The 21,130-nt window shown below is 43.4% G+C and overlaps 1 protein-coding gene across 1 annotated transcript in view; it reads left to right on the top strand.

Annotated features, from left to right (window-relative positions):
- The first annotated feature begins 6,671 nt into the window (after positions 1-6,671).
- SFTPD (surfactant protein D) overlaps positions 6,672-21,130 on the top strand; it is an 81,688-nt gene continuing 67,229 nt past the window's right edge. Inside the window, exon 1 of the mRNA XM_029060840.2 lies at positions 6,672-6,763. Within this exon, the coding sequence (XP_028916673.1) occupies positions 6,754-6,763 (10 nt within the window). The 5' untranslated portion in view covers positions 6,672-6,753. The remainder of the gene's footprint in view (positions 6,764-21,130) is intronic.

Below are 21,130 nucleotides of genomic sequence, written 5' to 3'. Positions count from 1 at the left end.
CCACACATCCTATCCGTTACCGAGACCTGCCGGTTTCACCTTTACAATATCGCCAAGATCCGCCCTCTCCTCTCCACCCAAATGGCTACCTGACTGCTACGGGCTCTTGTTATATCCCAGCTAGACTACTGTATCAGCCTTCTCTCTGATCTCCCTTCCTCCTCTCTCGCCCCACTCCGGTCTATTCTTCACTCTGCTGCCCGGCTCATCTTCCTGCAGAAACGATCTGGGCATGTCACTCCCCTTCTTAAACCCCTCCAGTGGTTGCCTATCAACCTCTGCTCCAAACAAAAACTCCTCAATCTAGGCTTCAAGGCTCTCCATCACCTCGCGCCTTCCTACCTCTCCTCCCTTCTCTCTTTCTACCGCCCACCCCGCACGCTCCGCTTCTCCGCCGCCCACCTCCTCACCGTCCCTCGGTCTCGCCTATCCCGCCGTCGAGCCCCAGGCCACGTCCTCCCACAGTCCTGGAGTGCCCTCCCTCCTCACCTCCGCCAAACTGATTCTCTTCCCCTCTTCAAAACCCTATTTAAAACTCACCTCCTCCAAGAGGCCTTCCCAGACTGAGCTCCCCTTCTCCCTCTACTCCCTCTACCGCCCCCCCCTTCACCTCTCCGCAGCTTAACCCTCTTTTCTCCCCATCTCCCTCTGCTCCTCCCCCTCTCCCTTCCCATCCCCTCAGCACTGTACTCGTCTGCTCAACTGTATATATTTTCATTACCCTATTTATTTTGTTAATGAATTGTACATCGCCTTGATTCTATTTAGTTGCCATTGTTTCTACGAGATGTTCTTCCCCTTGACTCTATTTATTGCCATTGTTCTCGTCTGTCCGTCTCCCCCGATTAGACCGTAAGCCAGTCAAATGGCAGAGACTGTCTCTATCTGTTGCCGACTTGTTCATTCCAAGCGCTTAGTACAGTGCTCTGCACATAGTAAGCGCACAATAAATACTATTGAATGAATGAACATTCATTCATTCTTTCATTCAATCACAATTATTGAGTACTTATAGTGTGCAAAGCACTCACTTAGGAGAGTTCAATATAACAATAGACACATTATCTGCCCCTGATGAGCTGCTCACCACCTCCCCTCACACTCTGAGTCACAATTGTTTATTTGTTCACAAAGACATGCATTAGAAATAGAGGAAAACTTTCTTAGGGGACATTTCTTAAGGTTCTGGAGAGAAAAACGTTGACAGCTGGAAGCAAACTATGAAGGAAGACCGAGGGAACAAATCCTTTATGGAGCAACTCCAATTTCTAGCAACCACAGATTCATACTTCAAACTCCAGCCCTATGTGTTTTTATTTGGATTCTGAAACAGAAAGACCACTGAATGTGTTGTGTGTGGTATTTCTGATGCTATTGCAGTTTATAGCGTCCCTTCAGCTAGGCACTGTTTACAGTAAGCATTACATTGGAAGGTACTTTTGAAATCATTCTAGCTCCAAATTACTTTTCAAGAGAGGGGGTTTAAAAAAAGCTGCATATTTTCTCTGCTGAAAATGAATGCACAATCTACTTTCCTGCTCCATTCCAAACCATGTTCAGGGACATTGTTTCAGCCTTGGTGGTGGTGTTTACTTTTTTATGCTGCCATCAGGGATTGCAAGATGGATGTGGGAGAGAGAGTGATTAGAGCCCTGCCAGTGACACAAAGGCTGTTGACCCTGTCTTGGCCTCTTTCATAGCTCACTGCATCTCAAGCTTCGCCAACTTGCTTTCTCTTTCAGGGGTTGCGGGGGCTGACTTGAGAAGAGGAGTGGGCTGGTACTGATTGGGTGATTTCAAAGGGTTCAGGTTCCTTCTCACCACAAACCCCATTTTCATTGAGATGTAAACCAATTTTCTTCCCTCGGCTTCAGGTTGTAACTTTGAACCTCCAAATGGAAGACCGAACATGGAGGAGTCCAGGGTTAAGGAGGGCACTTTCACCAGACGTGGCTGGGTGAATGCATTTCTCAGTGCCGTATCCATCATGGAAACGACACATGAAGACCATGGAAGGAATCTCCTAGACAAGTCAGAAATGCCCAGCCAGAAGCCGGATGACCTCTTAAAGGACTCAGCTGTAGGAAATTAATCTCCTCAGGGCAGGCTGAGGGGCAGCGATGTGCTGCAGCTGACTTTTCGGATTACAGCAAACTTTTATTTTCTCTCTAAGGCAATCTCTCCCCTGGACCTCTTCATTAAGGGCAGACGGAGCAGGAAGTTGAGAGATCTGAGTAAACCCACGGAGTACAAAGAGACTAGCATTCCCAGGCTGCTACTTTTCATGAAATGTAGATTAATCTCTCCTGTTGAAGGACATGTGGGCTTTTGATTGGTTTAGGGGCTTATTAACAATAAGGTTTCCTTCAGCTTTATTGAGAGAGGGGTTTCTGAATCCAATATAAAGACTTAAGCTATTACTTTGCTCCTAAGAACTTGCAAATATTGAGTGTGATGCTGCAGGCAGCTCTACCCATCCTTTGGTAGACATTTGTTATTTCAGGGTCCCTGGTTACATTATTGCTTAAGAAGAGGTAGTTTGCTTCCAATCCCAGGGACAGAAGGGCTTAGCAAACCACCAGTAACCCACATATAGAGTGACCTGCTCTTCCGCAGTCAGGGTTTCTGAGATGGGAATTTCTAGTAGTTGGAGTTGTAATAGCTTATCACACTTAGTGGAGAACACTATACTAAGAGACTGGATTAGAATACCAGACTTGGAGTCAGAAAAACCTGGATTCTAATCCCAGCTCTGCCACTTGTCTGTTGTGTGACCTTGGGCAAGTGACTTCACTTCAGTGCTGAGAATAGTGCTTTGCACATATTAAGGGCTTAACAAATACCATTATTATTATAATTATTATTCTCTATGCCTCATTGACCTCAGCTGTAAAGTGGGGGTTGTGATTGTGAGTCTCATGCGGGACAGTGACTGTGTCCAACCTGATTAACTTGTATCTACCCCAGTGCTTATTACAGTTACTGGCACATAGTAAGTACTTAACAAATACCACAGTTATTATTATTATCAAGTACAGAATTACAAAGTGGCACATTCCCTGCCTCACATGGAGTTTAGTCATTAACAGGGAGGATAAACAAAAATATTTACAACATTGTCAAAATAAATTCACTGAGCAGAGGTGTGTACACATGAGTGCTAGGGAGGGTGTAAATAAGCTTTTATGTGCCACAGTTGGTTGAAAGGCTGATATGGCATAAGGTAGGGGAAAATTAATTGGGAAAAACTTGGAGGAGGTAGGACTTGATGAGAGATATGAATGTGGGGAAAGTTGTGGTCTGTCTGAAGTAGAAAGGGAGGGAATTCCAAGCTGGGGGAACAGCCTGAATGGGGAGACAGAGGTGAGAGAGCAGAAGGGGAAATCAGAGAGAAGTTTGGATTAAGAAGAGATGGGGAACAGCAGGCAGAAAAAGCAAGTAAGTAAGGTCAGATGTGGAGAGGCTTGAAGCTGATTGTGAGGACTTTTCATTTGTTACAGAGTGAGACAGAAAGCCAAGGGAGGGTTTTGAAGAGAAGATAGATGTGAGTCAAATGACACTTCAGGAAGATGACCTCGAGAAGCAGTGTGGCCTAGCGGATAGACCACGGGCCTGGAAGTCAAAAGGACTGAGTTTTAATCCCTGCTCTGCCACTTGTTTGCTGTGTGACTTGATTATAACAATAATGATTATGGTATTGCTAAGCACGTACTATATGCCAGGCACTGTATTAAGCACAAGTCACTTAACTTCTCTGTGCCCCAGTAAGCTCATCTGTAAATTGGAGGCTAAGACTGTGAGTCCCAAGTGGGACATGGACTGTATCCAACCTGATTAGTTTGTATCTACTCCAACATTTAGCACAAAATCTGGCACATAATTAACATTTAACAAATACCATTAAAAAAAGATACAGGCACCAGCATGGAGTATATCTCCCTCTAGAATGTGAGTTAATTGTAGACATGGAACATATCTATGATGCTGTTGTACTGAACTCTCCCAAATGTTTCTTATAAGTGCTCTACATGCAATAAGTGCTCAATAAATACCATTAATTATTTATTGATTGACTGATCAGAGTCGGGAGAGATGAGATTGGAGGACTGGCAAGGAGGCTAATGCAATAGTCTAGGCAAGGGAATGCCAGAGTCTAGATCAGGGTGGTAGCTATTTGTGGGGAGAGGAAGGGGCAGATCTGAGAAATGTTGTGTAGAAGGCAGGATCTGGCAATAGAATGACTATGTTAATTTCAGGAGAGCAAAACATTGAGGATGGCACCAAGGTTATGGACTTCTGGGATGAAGAAGATGGTGGTGCTGTCAGTTAAGCTGGAAAAGATAGGGGGAGGAAGGGGTTAAGGGGAAAACATGAGGAGATGTGGTTTAGCCATATTGACTGGGAGGGGCTGACAAGATATCCAAGTGGAAATGTCCTAGAGTCAAGAAGAGATGTGGGATTCCAGGTCAAGTGAGAGGTCAGTGTTTAAAGGAGAGATTTGAAAGTTACAAACATAGAGAGGGAAGCTGAAACCACATGAGCAGATGTGCTTCCTGAGAAAATGAGCTTGAAGAGAGATAAATGGAACAGAGCTTTGGGAAGTGCCCACAGTAAAAGGATGAGAAACAGAGGAAGAACTAGTAAAAGAAAATGAGAAGGAGCAGCCGGAGAGGTAGGAGGAGAACCAGATTGATACCATAAGTCTCAGGTGGCCCAAGGGACTCTGTTCAATTTGATTATCTTGAATCAATTCCCAGTACTTAGTACAATGCTTAATACATTGTAAGCCTTTAACAAATAGTGCAATTTTTAATACTATGTCAGTAAAGCTGAGTCCTGCTGGTGTTTTGAGGAGGAGAGAGTGGCCTATGATTTCATAATCAGGAAGATATCAAGGAGGATCACACTGGAGTAAGAAAGTACATCATAAGGATCAGGAAGCAGCATGGCTTAGTGGAAAAAGCATGGACCTGGAAATCAGAGGACCTGGTTTTAATTCTGGTTCTGCCACATGTCTGCTGGATGACCTTGGGTAAGTCACTTAACTTCTCTGTACCTCAGTTCCCTCACCTGCAAAATGGGAATTCAATACCTGTTTGTCCACCTACTTTAGACTGTGAGCCCCCTGATTGTCAAGAATCTACCTTAGTGCTCACTACCATTTTTGGCACATAAGCACTTGAAAATAACACAATCATTGTTATTATTATTATTATTGAGTAGAGCCATTGGGACTTAGGTATAAGGAGATCATTGGTGACCTTGGGAAGAGCAGTCATACCGGAGCAAATGAGTTGAAAGCCAAACTACAAAAGATTGAAAAAAGAGTTGGTGATGAGGAAATGAAGGCAACGGGCAGGTCATCATGGCAGGAGATGCATCTTTTGTAATATCACTAGGGAACATGGCTAGTTAAAAGTTTGCCAAGTTTGATGAGTGAGCCAAGAGCACTACTCCACAGGAGTAATGGCAAAAAGCTCACCTAATTTTCTTAGGTGGACTCCCAGATTTGCCCAACCCAAGCCTCTGACAAGACCTGAGCATTTCTGATCAGGGCTGAAAAGACCCAAAGTGGCAGAGGGGCTTCTCCCCCAGCTAACTAGCCCTCCTCCTTTCCAGTCCTTTAAATTGATTGGCTGTGTTCCTGGTGGAGGCTTTCTCATTCACCCCACACATCCAATCCATCACCAACACCTGCCTGTCTCACCTTCACAATATCACCAAGATCCTCCCTTTTCTCTCCATCCAAACTGCTATCATGTTGGTACAAGCTCTCATAATATCCAGACTGTATTACTGTGTCAGCCTCCTCTCGGATCTCCTCTCCTCCTGTCTCTCCCCACTCCAGTCTATTCTTCATTCTGCTGCCTGGATCATCTTCCTACAGAAACGCTCAGGGCATGTCACTCCCCTCCTCAAAAACCTCCAGTGGTTGCCTATCAACCTTCACACGAATCGAAAACTTCTCACACTTGGCTTCAAAGCTCTCCATCACTTTGCCCCCTCCTACCTCACCTCCCTTCTCTCTTTCTACTGGCCACCCCGTACACTCCGCTTCTCTGTCGCTCACTTCTTCATGGTCCCCCCTTCGCACCTGTCCCACCATTGATCCCGGTCCACATCCGACCGCTGTCCTGGAATGCCCTCCCTCCTCATATCTGACAAACTAACTTTCTTCCCCTCTTCAAAGCCCTACTGAAAGCTCATCTCCTTCAGGAGGCTTTCCCAGACTGAGCCCCCCTTTCCCTCTGCATACCCTCCCCACCCCTTCCCCCACCCTCTGCTCTTCCCCCTTCCCCTCCCCTCAGCACTGTGCTCATTTGTATATATTACTTATTACTCTATTTATTTTGTTAATGAGGTGTATATCTCCTTGATTCTATTTATCTTGATGTTGTCTTGTTTTGTTTGTTCTGTTTTGCTTTGCTGTCTGTCTCCCCCTTTTAGACTGTGACCCCATCATTGAGCAGGGATTGTCTCTATCTGTTGCTGAATTGTACATTACAAATGCTTAGTACAGTGTTCTGCACATAGCAAGTGCTCAATAAATACTATTTAATGAATGAATGGAGGCACCTGACCAGAACCTCGTTCTTAATCCAATTCACCTTTCATCACAGATGGTCTCATTAGGAGCAAGTTTCCTCTCTTTTAAGCAGCTTCTAAACCTTCTCCTTCTCCCTTGTCTGGCTGTGAGGCTAAGTTGGGTGATTGTCCTAGGGATAAAAAATGAATGGAAGTTAATTGTCTGGAATGGCTCCAGGTAAGTCATGGGATAATTTTAATCCCCCTTTTAAATTCACCTTTAGGAAATTAAATTCCACCTTGCTACTGTAAGTAAATCTTCAAACTTTTGCTCTGTCAGATTCAGGCAGAACTTTCTTGGGTAGAAATGAGACCAGCTGGTTTTTATTTTGAATTTGGAGAAGAAATCCTTGAAGAGAAAGGAGTTTGGTGTTTAGAAGGTGAGGAGAGTTCTCTGTTCAAGAACAGTAGTAGGAGCTGTGCTTTTCTCAGGCCTCCTCCTTTTCTTCTCACCCCTTGCTGGTTCTCATGTCCCTTCTAGTTTATCTTCTTTTCCCCATTTCTAGTGTTTCTCTCTCTCCTAATTTGTCAGCAAAAGTGCTGTCAGCACACTCCAGAAGGTAGCAGATGTGCTGCCTGTTTATGGGTCAGTTACTGGTTCTACTCAGGGGATTAACAATTTTCATTCTCCATGTCTCTGAAGGCTCAACCTTTTGCCTCTTGATGTTTTGGGATTCCATGGTTTTCAACTGTCAATCCAAGTATTTATGGAGTGCTTACTGTGAGAAAATTACTGCACTAAGCACTTGGGAGAATACAGTATAATGGACACATTCCCTTTCCACATCAAGTTTAGAGTCTAGAGGGGGAGATAAATGTTAATATAAATAAAATTACAGATTTATGTATAAATGCTGTGGGGCTGGGAGGGGGGATAAATAAAGGGAGCTACACAGAGTGTTGCAGAAGTGAGTGGGAGAAGAAGAAATGAGGATTTAATCAGGGAAGGCCTCTTGGAGGAGAAATGCCTTCCAAAAGGCTTTGAAAATGGGGAGAGTAATTGTCTGTGAGCTAGGATAAGGGAGGCTGTTCCAGGGCAGAAGAAGGATGTGGGCCAGGGGTCCAAAATAGTACTACCACAGGAGACTTTCTATAATTCCCTGTAAGAAGTATGTTCTATGTATTTTAAATACCCCAAATCTGACCCTCATTATTTCTGGGGTTGGTAAGAGATGAATGGCATATAGGAGGATATTGCTTCTGAGAGACTTTATATGCCTGCCCATTTTCTTTGTTTCTTTCAAATCCAGGTTTTTAGGAAGTCCACATAGATAAAATGAAGCAGAGTTTACAAATTGGATATTTGTTGCATGAATGTTGAAAATAAGCCTGGTTTTAATTCTAGTGTCTATTACTTGATATCATGTTCTGTCTGCTTAAAGTTCACTTGTAAGAGTTAATAATGGTATTTAAGTGCTTACTTGGAGAAGAAGCGGGGCGTAGCAGTTACAGCCCAGGTCTGGGAGTAAGAAGGACCTGGGTTCTAATTCCGGCTCTGCCACTTGTCTTCTATGGGACCTTGGGCATGTCACCTCATTTATCTGGGCCTCAGTTCCCTCATCTGTATAATGGGCATTAAGAATGTGAACCCCATGTGAGACAGGGACTGTATCCAACCTGATTAACTTGTATCTACCCAAGTGCTTAGAACAGTGCTTGGCACATAGTGCTTAACAAGCACCATAATTATGTGTCAGACACTGTACTAAGTGTTGGGGTAGGTACAATTAAATCAAGTTGGACACAGTCCTTGTCCCATGTGGGGCTCATAGTCTTAATCCTATTTTACAGATGAGGGAACTGAGGACCAGAGGCAGAAAATGCCTTGCCCAAATACCATTTAAAAAAAGCTTTGGGGGAAGACCTGTCCTATAAGAGAGGATAGTGATAGGACTATGGAGATGGAGGGGTGGAGGAAGCCTGTTTGGGGCTTCATTTAAGAAATCTGCAATGCATTTTGGCAGACTGTACCTATTTCCCAATAAGGCCAATCAAAAAACTCCCTAATAAGGTAAGACCCTTTGACATAGAAATACATGAATTGAGAAGAAACATGACAGAAGTCCACAGATTGGGAAGCAATGTGAGCTAGTGGATAAAGCATGGACCTGGAAGTCAGAGGACCTGAGTTGTAATCCCACCCCTGCCACTTGCCTGATCTGTGATGATGGGCAGGTCACTTAACTTCTCTGTGCCTCAGTTTTCTCAACTGCCAAATGGGGATTCAATATCTGTTCTCCCTCCTACTTAAATTTAGCCCTGTGTGAGACAAGGAGTAATAATAATAATGATATTTAAGTGTTTACTAGGTATCAAGCACTGTTCTAAACAATGGGCTAGATACAAGTCTACTTCCCATATGGGGCACACAGTCTTAATCCTTGTTTTATAGATGAGATAACTGAAGCACAGTGAAGTTAAGTGAATTGCCCAAGTGGCAGAGGAGGAATTAGAGCCCAGGTCCTTCTGACTCTCAGGCCCATGCTCTATTCACTAAACCATACCAGATTAATTTTTATCTACCCAGAGTTTAGAACAGTGCTTGACACTTAGTGAACACTTATCAAATACCATAAAAAGAAAAAAATCATGAAAGGTGATCACAGAATTTGATTTTTACCAAATCCCATAAAGCACGAGTCTCCACCCTCAACTCTCTCCCATGCCGCCAGTGCCCAGTATGGGTGAGTTTTGACTTGTTGCAGATAGCCTTCCACTGCCCAAGCTAGGAATGAAATGGTTAGCTACTGCTTGACTCTCCCTCCCACACCCGAGACTGATAGAATACTGGAAACTCTCCAGATGCGACCCTGAGAAGGGTCGTATGGAATCAGTGACCACAAAATACCAGTAGGGTTTGGATATATGCCCAAATAGTCCATAATGAGTTAATAGAGGAGAAAGTTAGGGATGGAGAGGGGAATGGTTGTGGATGATAAATGGGTCATCCCTAAATGTTAAAATGGATGCCATGGAGGAAATCCCTTGTGCTCTTGAGTTCTAAGAGTTTTGAGTCACTTCTCACTCCCCTCCTAGAACAAACCCCATGGCACACAGCTATAAGTAGAAAAGCTCAACAGAAGGCAACTTGCAGGATCCACTGACCTCCAACAGTCCACACTTACTCTTGATCTTGAAATGTAACTTTCTTTGAACAGATCTGCATTAGATAACGTTTGAGCTGCTTGAGTCCGATTGGTCAAAACTCTCCCAGTTGTTGAATATTCCTGGCAGTAAAACTGGGAGATCAGATAGTAATAATGGAGACCTTGGAGTGCTTAAATCCTATTTGCACTAAGTTTATTCTACAAGCCATAAAGCCTGCCAAATGGTCAATTCTTTTCTAGCCAGGCTGCCTACAGATAAGGGTATTCCTACACTGTCTTGAACCTTGAACCTTGGAGAGGAAAAAGAATAGTTTGGAGTCCTTTAATACAAGAAGCTAATTTCTATATGGCTTTAGGTCTGGCATAATTCAGTTTCTTAAATATACACCACAGATTTTGGCCAACATATGTTCTTTTACTGGTAAATTCACTTTTATCAGAGAGAAATTTCTACCAGTCCCTAAAGTCGGGAGTTGGAGTCGGGAAGAGCTGCCCAAAATGTTGATCCTACCAATGTTTCAGGCAAATACAACGACCGCTCATATGCCCGGAAAAGGGACTTAGATTCAAAAAAGTAAGAGAAGTAGGCAGATCGTAGTAAGAGTAATTGGTGATAGAAGGGAGGCTTTTAGAATGTAGTAATGATATTCAGTGAGTGAAATATATTTCACTATATTAAGCATTTAAGGTGAGCAACAAGGTGCTTACACCCTGCCTACAAGGCACTCACTGTAAAAGTGAGCTCATTTTGGGCAGGGAACATGTCTATCAATTCTGTTATATTGTACTCTCTCAAGTCCTTAGAACAGTGCTCTGCACACAGTAAGCACTCAAGAAATATGATTGATTGAGTAATAATGAGGAACTCTGCCACTCGGATCTCAACAATGTACTCTTGGTTATTCCAAAAACCACATCTGCCCCAGAACCAGCAAGCTAAAGCAGTTTTCAGTCTTAAAATAATGATATTTACTGAGCGCTTATGGTGTGTGGACTACTTTACCAACTACTTAGAATGCGGTAGAGTTGGTGGATGTGATCCCTTCCCTCAAGGGGCTTACAATCTAGTCGGCAGTTTACAGTGTAGTGGGTAGTTAGTAATCTAGTGGGGATTTACAATTTGACTTTTCAGGACCCTGTGGAACAAAGTTGTACACACTGCTGGATGCCAGATGCAGACCAGCATGACACATTCTAATTGAGAGGGAGTATTTCTCTTTGAGCCAATGTTTTGTGTGGACAAAATAGAAACAAGGAGGCAAATGCTACAAGCATTCAGTACAACAAAGTACCAAGAGACATCTTTTTTTGTGTGTCCAATGTGCTTAGAATTGTGGGTTCAAAATTAAACTTTTTACCCACACCCACACTCATAATTGAACTTCACCAACAGTGGGCCTCTTCGAATACGAAGGACAACTATATACAATCTAAATTGGGGTACAAATAGTGTTTTTTATTTTATTGTATGGTATCTGTTAAATGCTTACTATGTGCCAAGCACTGGGTAAATACAAGGTAATCAGGTTGGATGTAATCCCTGTCCCATATGGGACTCAGTCTTAGTCCCCGTTTTACAAACAGGGTAACTAAGGCACAGAGAAGTGAAGTGACTTGCCCAAGGTTACACAGCAGATGAGTGGCAGAGCTGGGATTAGAACCCAGGTGTTTTTGACTCTTATATTCATGTCCTACCCACTAGTCTATACTGCTTCTAGTTGTTTTGTCCTATTCTTCCACCTTTTATTTTAAGATCTCACAGTAGCAGTTCTTTCAATAGCTGTCAAAAGTTCTCAAGGATAATACCTTTCTTTGACATCCAGCAAGGAGGAGGTGAGAAATTTCCCAGGAAAAACAGGAACAAATGTGGATCTGGGACAGAACATAATCCCAGAATTCCTAAAGTTTCTGGCAGAAATGAAAGATGGAAAAGAGATCATTTGTCAGTTATTTCCATTCTGGATGCACATGTTTGATCTGAACAGTATTTGATACAAGACACATAATTTAGAGCAGAGGAATAATTATTAATAATAATTGTGGTATTCGTTAAGTGCTTACTGTGTGCCAGGCACTGCTGGGATGGATAGAAGCAAATCAAGTTGGACACAGTCTCTGTCCCACATAGGTCTCACAATTTCAATCCCCATTTTACAGATGAGGAAATTGAGTTCCATTGAAGGTAAATGGCTTGCCCAAGGTCACACCACAGACAAGTGGTGGAGCCCGGATTAGAACTCGGGGCCTTCTGACTCTCAGGTACCCTATTCATTAGGCCACACTGCTTCTCTCTTTAGTTTAGCCATTGAACGTAGTGCTGTTTTTTATTTTCTTTCACAGGAACAATACTGACATGGACAGATTAGAGCTTGCCATTGTGAGGAGAAGTTTGACCAAACAGTGCTATTTTGGGGTTCTCTGCCCAACCTTAGCATAGCTCAAGGCTGGTGCAATACCAATCTTTTTCGCCACTGCAGGTGCCCAGCTGAATCAGAAAAATACCTCTTCATTTGCTTAATAATTTGTGTCGGTATCCCCGGACCCTCTGTCAAGTCTGGAAACGGGACAACTTATCACCGTCATCCCTGCCTCAGCAGCCTCCAGCTGTTCTCTGGTTGTGCCTGCTGAAGCGACAAGAGTGGTAAGGCAAGCAGTGAGTCTGCTCTGCACAGAATCTGGTCCACATAGCCCACGTGGGGCATTCTATAGAAGAACAAGGAGAGCAGATGGTAGGGTCAGGAACAGCAGCTTGGCACGAAACTTGTGAGGATATCGATCAAAAAGACAAGCAGGGCAGCTGCCCTAAGATGACCCCTTCAAAACCTGTAATGACCCCAAACCCTTAAATCTAGCTTACCTGTATAGTCAAGAGTTTGGATTTGTGTGGGCACAGCCCCTGTGTTTGTCCACTGACTGGGTGATGCACACGTGTTTTGGGTTTTTTGGTGTTTTTTTTTAAGGTAGACTGGATTCCCGAAGAGTGGTAGCAAATCCCCAGTAAGTTATTAAACAAGAAACAAATTTCTTGCAGAGAAATATTTAGCAGAATGATTGGTTTCTCCACTCCTCTGGAAATCCATCTGGAGGGTGTAGAGTCAGGCAGTGTCATATTTTATTTTATCTCAGCAAACTGGCAGCTTCCAGCAACTCTAACTGCAAGGAATAGGACCTGTGTCTCCAATCCCCTCCCCTCGAACAATCCATCTCTAGCGTTCTTTTCCTATACCCTCCTTTATCCCCTTCTAGTCAACCCCTCCTCTCCTCCCACATTGCCACCCCAGTCTTAGCCAAGTGCAGCCTGGTGGAACCTCCACTCCATCATGGAAAAGCTTCCCTTCATCTTTTACCTGCTCCTGACCCAGTCCCATGCCTCCTCACCATTACTAAAACCTGGTTCTCCCCAGATGACACTATCTTCCCTGCTGCTCTCTATAGAGGGGGCTTCATCCTCTCCCACTCCCCAAGACTCACTGGGAAAGGGGAGGATTTGGCTTCCTTCTTGCTCCCTAGTGCTGCTTTCACATCATTCATCATATCACCTCCCCCCATCCTTCCCTGTCCCTTCCTTTGAAGCCCATATCATCTGCCTCTACGACCCACTCCCGTTACTTGTCATAGTCATCTATTGCCCCGTGCCCCCCAGCCCGTCTTCAAACTTTCTGAACCATTTTAATTCCTTTCTCATATTACTTCTGTCCTCCATCCCTACATTGATCTTAGGGACTTCAATATCCAGGTCGATATTGCCACTGATTCTTCCACTGTACACTTCCTTTCACCCGTTAACACCACTGGCTTCTTGCTCCACCCCACCTCACCCAAGTCGGATACTTTCATTCAGTCGTATTTATGTGCTTAAAGTCATTAGAATGTAAAATACCTTTTTAGAGAGTGAGCTCCTTGTGGGCAGGGTGTAAGCACCTTGTTGTTCACCATAAGTGCTTAATACAGTATATTGCATTCAATGAATATCATTATTACATTCAAATAAATTCAACCTCATCATCTCTAATCACTATACAATCTCTAGCAACACTGAAATCTCCCTATATGACCAAAACCTCCTCACCTTCCTTCTGTCCCGTTCCTCCACAGTTGCTTCCAATCTTTTGACCCCCTCCAACTTTCTTAAGTCATCCTCCCCCACTAATAATCCAAACTACTTTCTCTTAAAGCACAAATCAACACCCTCAACACTGTCTTCTCTACTGAACTCAACTCCTTTTCTCCCCTGTCCCTCCTCCAAACTCATACCACTAACCCACAATCCTGTGTACCCTCCACAATACACTTCTTCCATTCCACACACGAGCTATAGAGCACTGCTGGTGAAAATCCTGACACCAGGCTCCCCTCCTTGGTATCAAATTCATCAACTGCTTCAACCCTGCTCTCTACCCCACCTAATAACCCGCTGTGGGCAGAGATTGCCTCTATTGCTGAATTATACTTTCTAAGCACTTAGTACAGTGCTCTGCACACAGTAAGTGCTCAATAAATGTAACTGAATGAATGGACAGTACTACTGCAGCCATTTCAGACTTATAATTCCTTCCTCAAAATTCCTTACTCCCACAACCCATCTCTTGCCCCTAGGGACTTGGCCACATACTTTATCACTAAAATGAAATCCAATTCTCTTTTTTACCCCCTTCTATCTGGTTTCTGTCCCCTTCACTCCAGAGAAACTGCCCTCTCAAAGGTCATAGATGATCTCCTTCTTGCCAAATGGTCTCTATGCCATCTTAATCCTCCGTGACCTCTCAGCTGCCTTTGACACGAATGACCACCCTCTTCTCCTGGAAACATTATCAACCTTGGCTTCACTGACACTGTCCTTTGCTGTTTCTCCTATCTCTCTGGCTGATCATTCTCAGTCTCTTGTCCAGGTTTCTCCTCTGCCTCGCACTCCCTAACTGTGGGCATCCCTCAAGGTTCAGTTCTGGATCCCTGTCTAGTCTCCATCCACCCACTCCCATGGAAAACTTATTTCTCTCCCATGGCCTCAGCTACCTCAACTATGCGCTGATTATCTCTCCTTCTCTTCACTCTTGCATTTCCTCCTGATTTCAAGACATCGCCCCTTCAAATTTAACATCTCCAAAACAGAGCTCCTTAACTCTCCGCCCGAAACCTGTCCTCCCTGTGACTTTCCCATCACTGTAGACAACACCACGATCATTTACTGAGCTCTTACTGTGTGCATAGCACTGTACTAAGGGTTTGGGGAAAGTATAATAGAGCAGTAGAGACAATAATAATGTTGGTATTTAAGCTCTTACTATGTGTCAAGCACTGCTCTAAGCACTGGGGTAGATACAGGGTAATCAGGTTGTCTCACATAGGGCTCTCAGTATTCAATCCCTACCCATGATGAGCTCACAGTCTAGAGGGAGTGAAACAGACATCAATACAATTAAGCAGAACCAATACAAATAAATAAAATTACAGATATATACGTAAGTGCTGTAGAGACAACACACATATTCAGTCTATCACTAAATCCTGTCGGTTCAAGTTTCACACAATTGTGAAAATCCATCCAAACTGCTATCACGTTAATCCAAGCACTTCTCTTATCCTCCCTCGATTACTGTATCAGCCTCTTTGCTGATCTCCCAGCCTCCTGTCTCTCCCCACTCCAGTCCATACTTCAGTCTGCTGCTTGGATCATTTTTCTACAAAAATACTAAGTCCATGTTTCCCCACTCCTTCAAGAAACTACAGTGGTTGCCCATCCACCTCCACATCAAACAAAAACTCCTTATCTTTGGCATTAAAGCACTCAATCAGCTCACCCCCTCTTATGAACCTTTCTGATTTCCAACTGTACCCAAACTACACACTTCATTGCTCTAACCTGCTCACTATATTTTGATCTCATGTATTTTGCTACTGACACTGTCCACATCCTCTATCCGGCGTGGAACTGCCTCCCCCTTCATAAATGACAGACCACTGATCTCCCCATCTTTAAAGTTTTATCAAATTCACACCTCCTCCAAGAGGCCTTTTCTGACAAAGCCCTCATTTCCCATACTCCCTCGCCTTTCTGGCTGTACCCTATAAGCACTTGATATTCAGTCATAGTTTCTTTGAATGTTGGTCTGTCTCCCCCTCCAGACTATAACATCACTGTGGGCAGGGAATATGTCTACCAACTGGGTTTTATTGTACTCTCGCCAGTGCTTGGTATAGCGATCTATAGCACTGATTGATAGGTCACATTTACATCACATTACTCTCTATATTGCATTAAGCAATTGGTAAAATATTTTGCTTTTGATTAATGTTGTACTAGTACTAGTATTTCCCTGATTCAGAATGCATATTCCTCATACCCTGTGAAACTGTGCAATATTGCCATGCACTTTTATTTCAATTTGGGTGATGTGAAATTAGTTTTCTTTTATAAACCTGGAAATGAAGCCTTGGAGACCACATTTAATACAATCATTCATCCTATCCTGACTGGATTACTGCATCAGCATCCTTTCTGACCTCCCAACAGCCTTTCTCTCCCTGCTTCAATCTATGCTTCACTCTGCTGCCTGGTTTATAATTTATACATAAATTATGTATAAATATATAAATTATTATATATTTATACATAAATGTTCTGGCCATGTCACCCTCCCACCTCAAAAATCTCCTGTGGTTGCCTATCAATGTCCGTATCTAGCAAAAACTCCTCACTAGTGGCTTCAAAGCTCTCCATCACCTTGCCCCCTCCTACCTCACCTCCTTTCTCTCCTGCTACATCCCAGTCCACACGCTCCACTCCTCTGGTGCTAACCCTTCTTACTGTGCCTCATTCTCGCCTGTTCCACCATCGACTCCTGGCCTTCATCCTACCCCTGGCCTGGAATGCAATCCATCCTCAAATCTGCCGCCACATTTCCCCCCCTTCGAAGCCCTACTGAAGGCTCACCTCCTCCAAGGGGCCTTCCCAGCCTAAGCCCCCCTTTTCCTCAGTGCTCCTCGCTCTATCCATCACCCCAACTCTCTCCCTTTGCTCTACCCACCTCCCTACCCTACAGCACTTGTTTATATATGTACATATCTATAATGCTATATATTTACATTAATGCCTGTTTACTTTTGATGTGTATGTATCTATAATTCTACTTATTTATATTGATGCTATTGATACCTGTTTATTGTTTTCATGTCTGTCTCCCCCACCTTCTCGGCTGTAAATCTGTTGTGGGAGGGATTGTCTCTCTCTTGCTGAGTTGTACTTTCCAAGTGCTTAGTACAGTGCTCTGCACACAGTAAGCACTCAACAAATATAATTGAATGAATTACTGGAGGTGTTTGAATCATTGTATGTGAGCAGTAAACTTGTCCTCTAGACTTTAAGCTTGTTGCCTTGTATTATACTCTCCAAGTGCTTAGTACAGTGCTCCGCACACAGTAAGCACTCAGTAAATACAGTGTAATGAAGTTCACTGCTAGGCTTTGTATGGGCCTTTGCAGAACACTGAGCCCTCAAGTTGGAGGGAAATGAGGGCACGAGGTTCAGTTTGAAGTTCAGGCAAATCTCAGCTTGTGGAAGTGGCCGTTACCTAAGAAGTGATATGTGCTGGTGTTTTCTTTCAGCTTTGAGTGACCAAAGGGGCGACAGTCACAAATTGTTTTGTGCTCATTCACCTTTTAGGAAATAAGTAGGTCCCCCTATTTCTTTCTGTCCCATCTCGCTATCTCTTTCTCCCTTTCTCAGGATTAACAAGAAGTCACATCATCTAAGGCACAGACTTTGTTTCACAAATCCACGGCCAGATCCTCGGTGTATCGATTTTAGAACCCTTATGGACCAGTTTTCCTGAGAGAAAGTTATGTTTACAACACTTGACTTTTGATCCCATGTCCATCACAGGAACATCTGCAGTGAACTGGTTCCTTGGAAGGGAAAGATAAAGGGGACCCACGTTATTGCTACCTGTATCTTTTGATGTTTTCTCAGCTCTGCCTTTAGGTTTCTTGTGAGAATTTAGGGGAGGCCTATCACACTCATCTTGCCTCCCTGACCTCCATCCTCAATCATTCCCTATCTATTGGCTCCTTCCCCTCTGCTTTTAAACACAACTGAATTGCCTCTGTCCCAAAATAAACCTTCCCTTCAGTCAGTCAATCAGCAGTATTTATCGAGTGCTTACTGTGTTTAGCACACTGTACTAAATGTTTGGGAAAACACAATATAACAGAGTTGGGAAACATGATCCCTGCCCACAAGGAAGTTACAATTCTTCAGGAGGAGATGGCAGCAGCAGTATGGGAGAAAGTCAAGGGCAGAGACTCAAGTTTACTGCACGGAAGGAGGCAATGGTAAACCACTTCCGGATTTTTACTAAGAAAACTCTATGGATCCACTACCAGAATGATTGCAGATGGAGGAAGGGTGTTCTAGAAAAGATGTGCCTGTGGCATCGTTATGGGTCGGAGACGATTCAACAGCATAAGACAAGAGGGATGGGGGAATCCTCATCGGTAAAATGGGGATTAAGACTGTGAACTCTTGTGGGACATGGACTATGTCCAACCGAATTAGTTTGTATCTACTCCAGTGCACATAATAAGCATTTTACACATACCCTGAAAAAAAAAATGGAATTGGAGCCATTGTAGAGAGAGGTCTCGGGGAGGGAAGGGGCTGTGAGCTGGATCGTATGGGTCAAATAGACCATACTGTCTCTTTTGAATTCTAATAGGCTCTCCTCCATTCTTGTCCTCCTTGACTTCTTGGTTGCCTTTAACAGTGTGGACTAGCCCTATTGAGAAGTAGTGTGGCCTATTGGATAGAGCATGGGCCTGAGCAGTTAGAAGTACCTGGGTTCTAATCCCGGCTCTGCCACGTGTCTGCTGTGTGACCTTGGGCAAGTCCCTTAACTTCTCTGAGCCCCAGTTACCTCATCTGCAAAGTGGGAATTAAGATGGTGAGCCCCATGTTGGAGAGGAACTGTGTCCAATTTGATTATCTTGTATTTACCCCAGCGCTTAGAACAGTGTTTGACACATTGGCTTAGTGGAAAGAGCACAGGCTTGGTAGTCAGAAGACACGGGTTCTAATCTCGGGTCCGCCATTTGTCTGCTGTGTGACCTTGGCCAAGCCACTTAACTCCTCTGTGCCTCAGTTACCTCATCTGATTAAGACTGTGAGCCTCACGTGGGACAACCTGATTACCTTGTATTTACCGGGGAGCTTAGAACAGTACTTGGCAAATAGTAAGTGCTTAACAAATACTATTATTCTCATATCACCATCATCATCCGGAAACACTATCTGATCTTGGTGCTTCTGTCACTGTTCTCTTTCACTTTGCCTCCTTTCTGGATGATCCTTCTCAAGCTTTTGCTGGCTTTTCCTCTGCCTCCAACTCCTTAACTGCCAAAGTCCCTCAAGGCTCAGTTCCGGGTTCCCTTCTTTGCCTAATAAGCACTCACTCACTCGAATGCATCAGTCACAAGGTTTCAAAACCTCCTCTATGCGGATGACTCCTATATCTACTACACTTGCTCCAACCTCACTGTCTTAGTCTTTCATCTCCTCATGCCTCCAGTACATCTCTATATGGATGTCTCACTGGCACCTTCTGTTCCATATGTCCAAAACTAAATTCCTCATTTCCCTCCCAAATCCTGTCCTAACTTTTCCATCATTGACAACAACACCATCATCCTCCCCATCTCTCAAGCCCACAGACTTGGCATTATCCTTGGCTTCTCTCTCTTTCTTCTTCAACCCCCATATTCAGTCTGTCACTAAATCCTGTTGCTTCTTCCTCCACATCATTTGGAAAATCTGCCCCTTCCTCACTACCCGAACAGCCACCATACTCACTTAAGGACTTATCACAGCCAAAATTGACTACCACACCAGTTTTCTCACTGCCCTCCTGCTTCAATCTCTTCTCTCTTCATTCTATACTTCACAGTGTTCTCAATAAAATACCATGGACGAGTGACTTAATGTTAGTTTATCTGTCTGTTCCCTCTCCTTATTCCTATCCTGAAGAAGTACTTCCTAATTACATATGGTAAGGTCTCCTAAGGGAAACACTTGAGGGTTTTAAGCGAGCAATAAAGAATGTATTTACTTGTGAATTTTTCAAGACTTATTGAGGAAGTCCCTCTTCAGTGATCCATCCCCAAAATATAGTGTCTAATAAAACCAGAGTCCATGCCCTCCTTTGCAGGAGTTTGTTTGGGTAGCTTGTTCAATGCCCTTAGATCCCTTTACAAGAAAAGGGTATTATCTGCCTTCCTGAAAGATAGTGGCTCAATTATCCATCTACATTGGTCTCTGAAGTAGCTCCTAAAACTCATAAGATGTAATAACAGTTGATGAAACTTTGCAGTCAGATCACAGTGAATCAGACCAGACTGGCCTGAACATTGATTAATTCTGGATGATTTTTTTTTTCTGAGTCTACTGGGGCTGGTGATGATTGTATTTTTTAAGCTCTGACATGTTAAACTCTCTTCATTATCAAAAGTTCTATATCCAGCTGGAGAACTTCTTAATGATTTCTTCCTGAGTCCTGCATTTCAGTTTATCGTATTTATCAATTGTATTTATTGAGCACTTACTGTTCTAAGAGCTTGAGAGAGTACAATATGACAAGAGTTGGTAGACACAGTCCTGCATTTGAGGTGAGTGAAAAATGTAGCTAAGTCTTTTAGATGTTGTCCCCAACAAGAAATCAATTTTTACAAAACACGAAGGGAACTTTGTCAAATTCAGGCCTATCAATTTCTGCCTACCCTATAAGAAGAATTTATGTAAAGTAAGTTAAAATGTACATTACATATTCCTAACAGAAACCTAGCAACCCATTGCCCCCACCCTTTCTCATAGCAATGTGAGAAGCAGTGAAGCCTAAGGGAAAGAGTTTGGGCCTGGGAGTCGGGAGACATGAGTTCTAATCCTAACACTGTCACTTGTCAGCTATGTGACTTTGGGTAAATCATTTCACTTCTATGTACCTCAATTCTCTCACCTGCAAAATGGGGATCCAATACCTGTGCTCACTCTTACTTAGACTGTGAGCTCCATGTGGGACCTGATTATCTTGTATCTACCCTAATACTAGTACAGTGCTTGGCACAAAGTGAGCGATTATCAAAAGACAATTATTATAATACTCATGTTGGTGGTTGCCCACATTGAAAAGTTAGGAGGTTCACTGCCAAAGAATCAAATTCTGAATATGTGGTAGTCCTCAATTTCAAATAATCCCATATTTTTCCCTCAGATGGCTGGGAACGATCAAATTCTTGAATACTAGTTTTGCTATGTGGTTTGGGCTGAAGTTTTCCTGTAGTGTGATGGCAGTATAAAGAAAAGGAATTCCAGCTTTCTTTTTTGACAACTTCAGAAAATGTAAAATAAACACTGTCATGACTGCTGCTGCCGCTGCTAAAGATAAAAATCTTGA

This window comes from Ornithorhynchus anatinus, chromosome 3 (genome assembly GCF_004115215.2).
Source record: "Ornithorhynchus anatinus isolate Pmale09 chromosome 3, mOrnAna1.pri.v4, whole genome shotgun sequence".
Classification (NCBI taxonomy): domain Eukaryota; kingdom Metazoa; phylum Chordata; class Mammalia; order Monotremata; family Ornithorhynchidae; genus Ornithorhynchus; species Ornithorhynchus anatinus.
The sequence above is the reverse complement of the archived record's forward strand: the minus strand, read 5'-3'. Positions and strand labels throughout refer to the sequence as shown.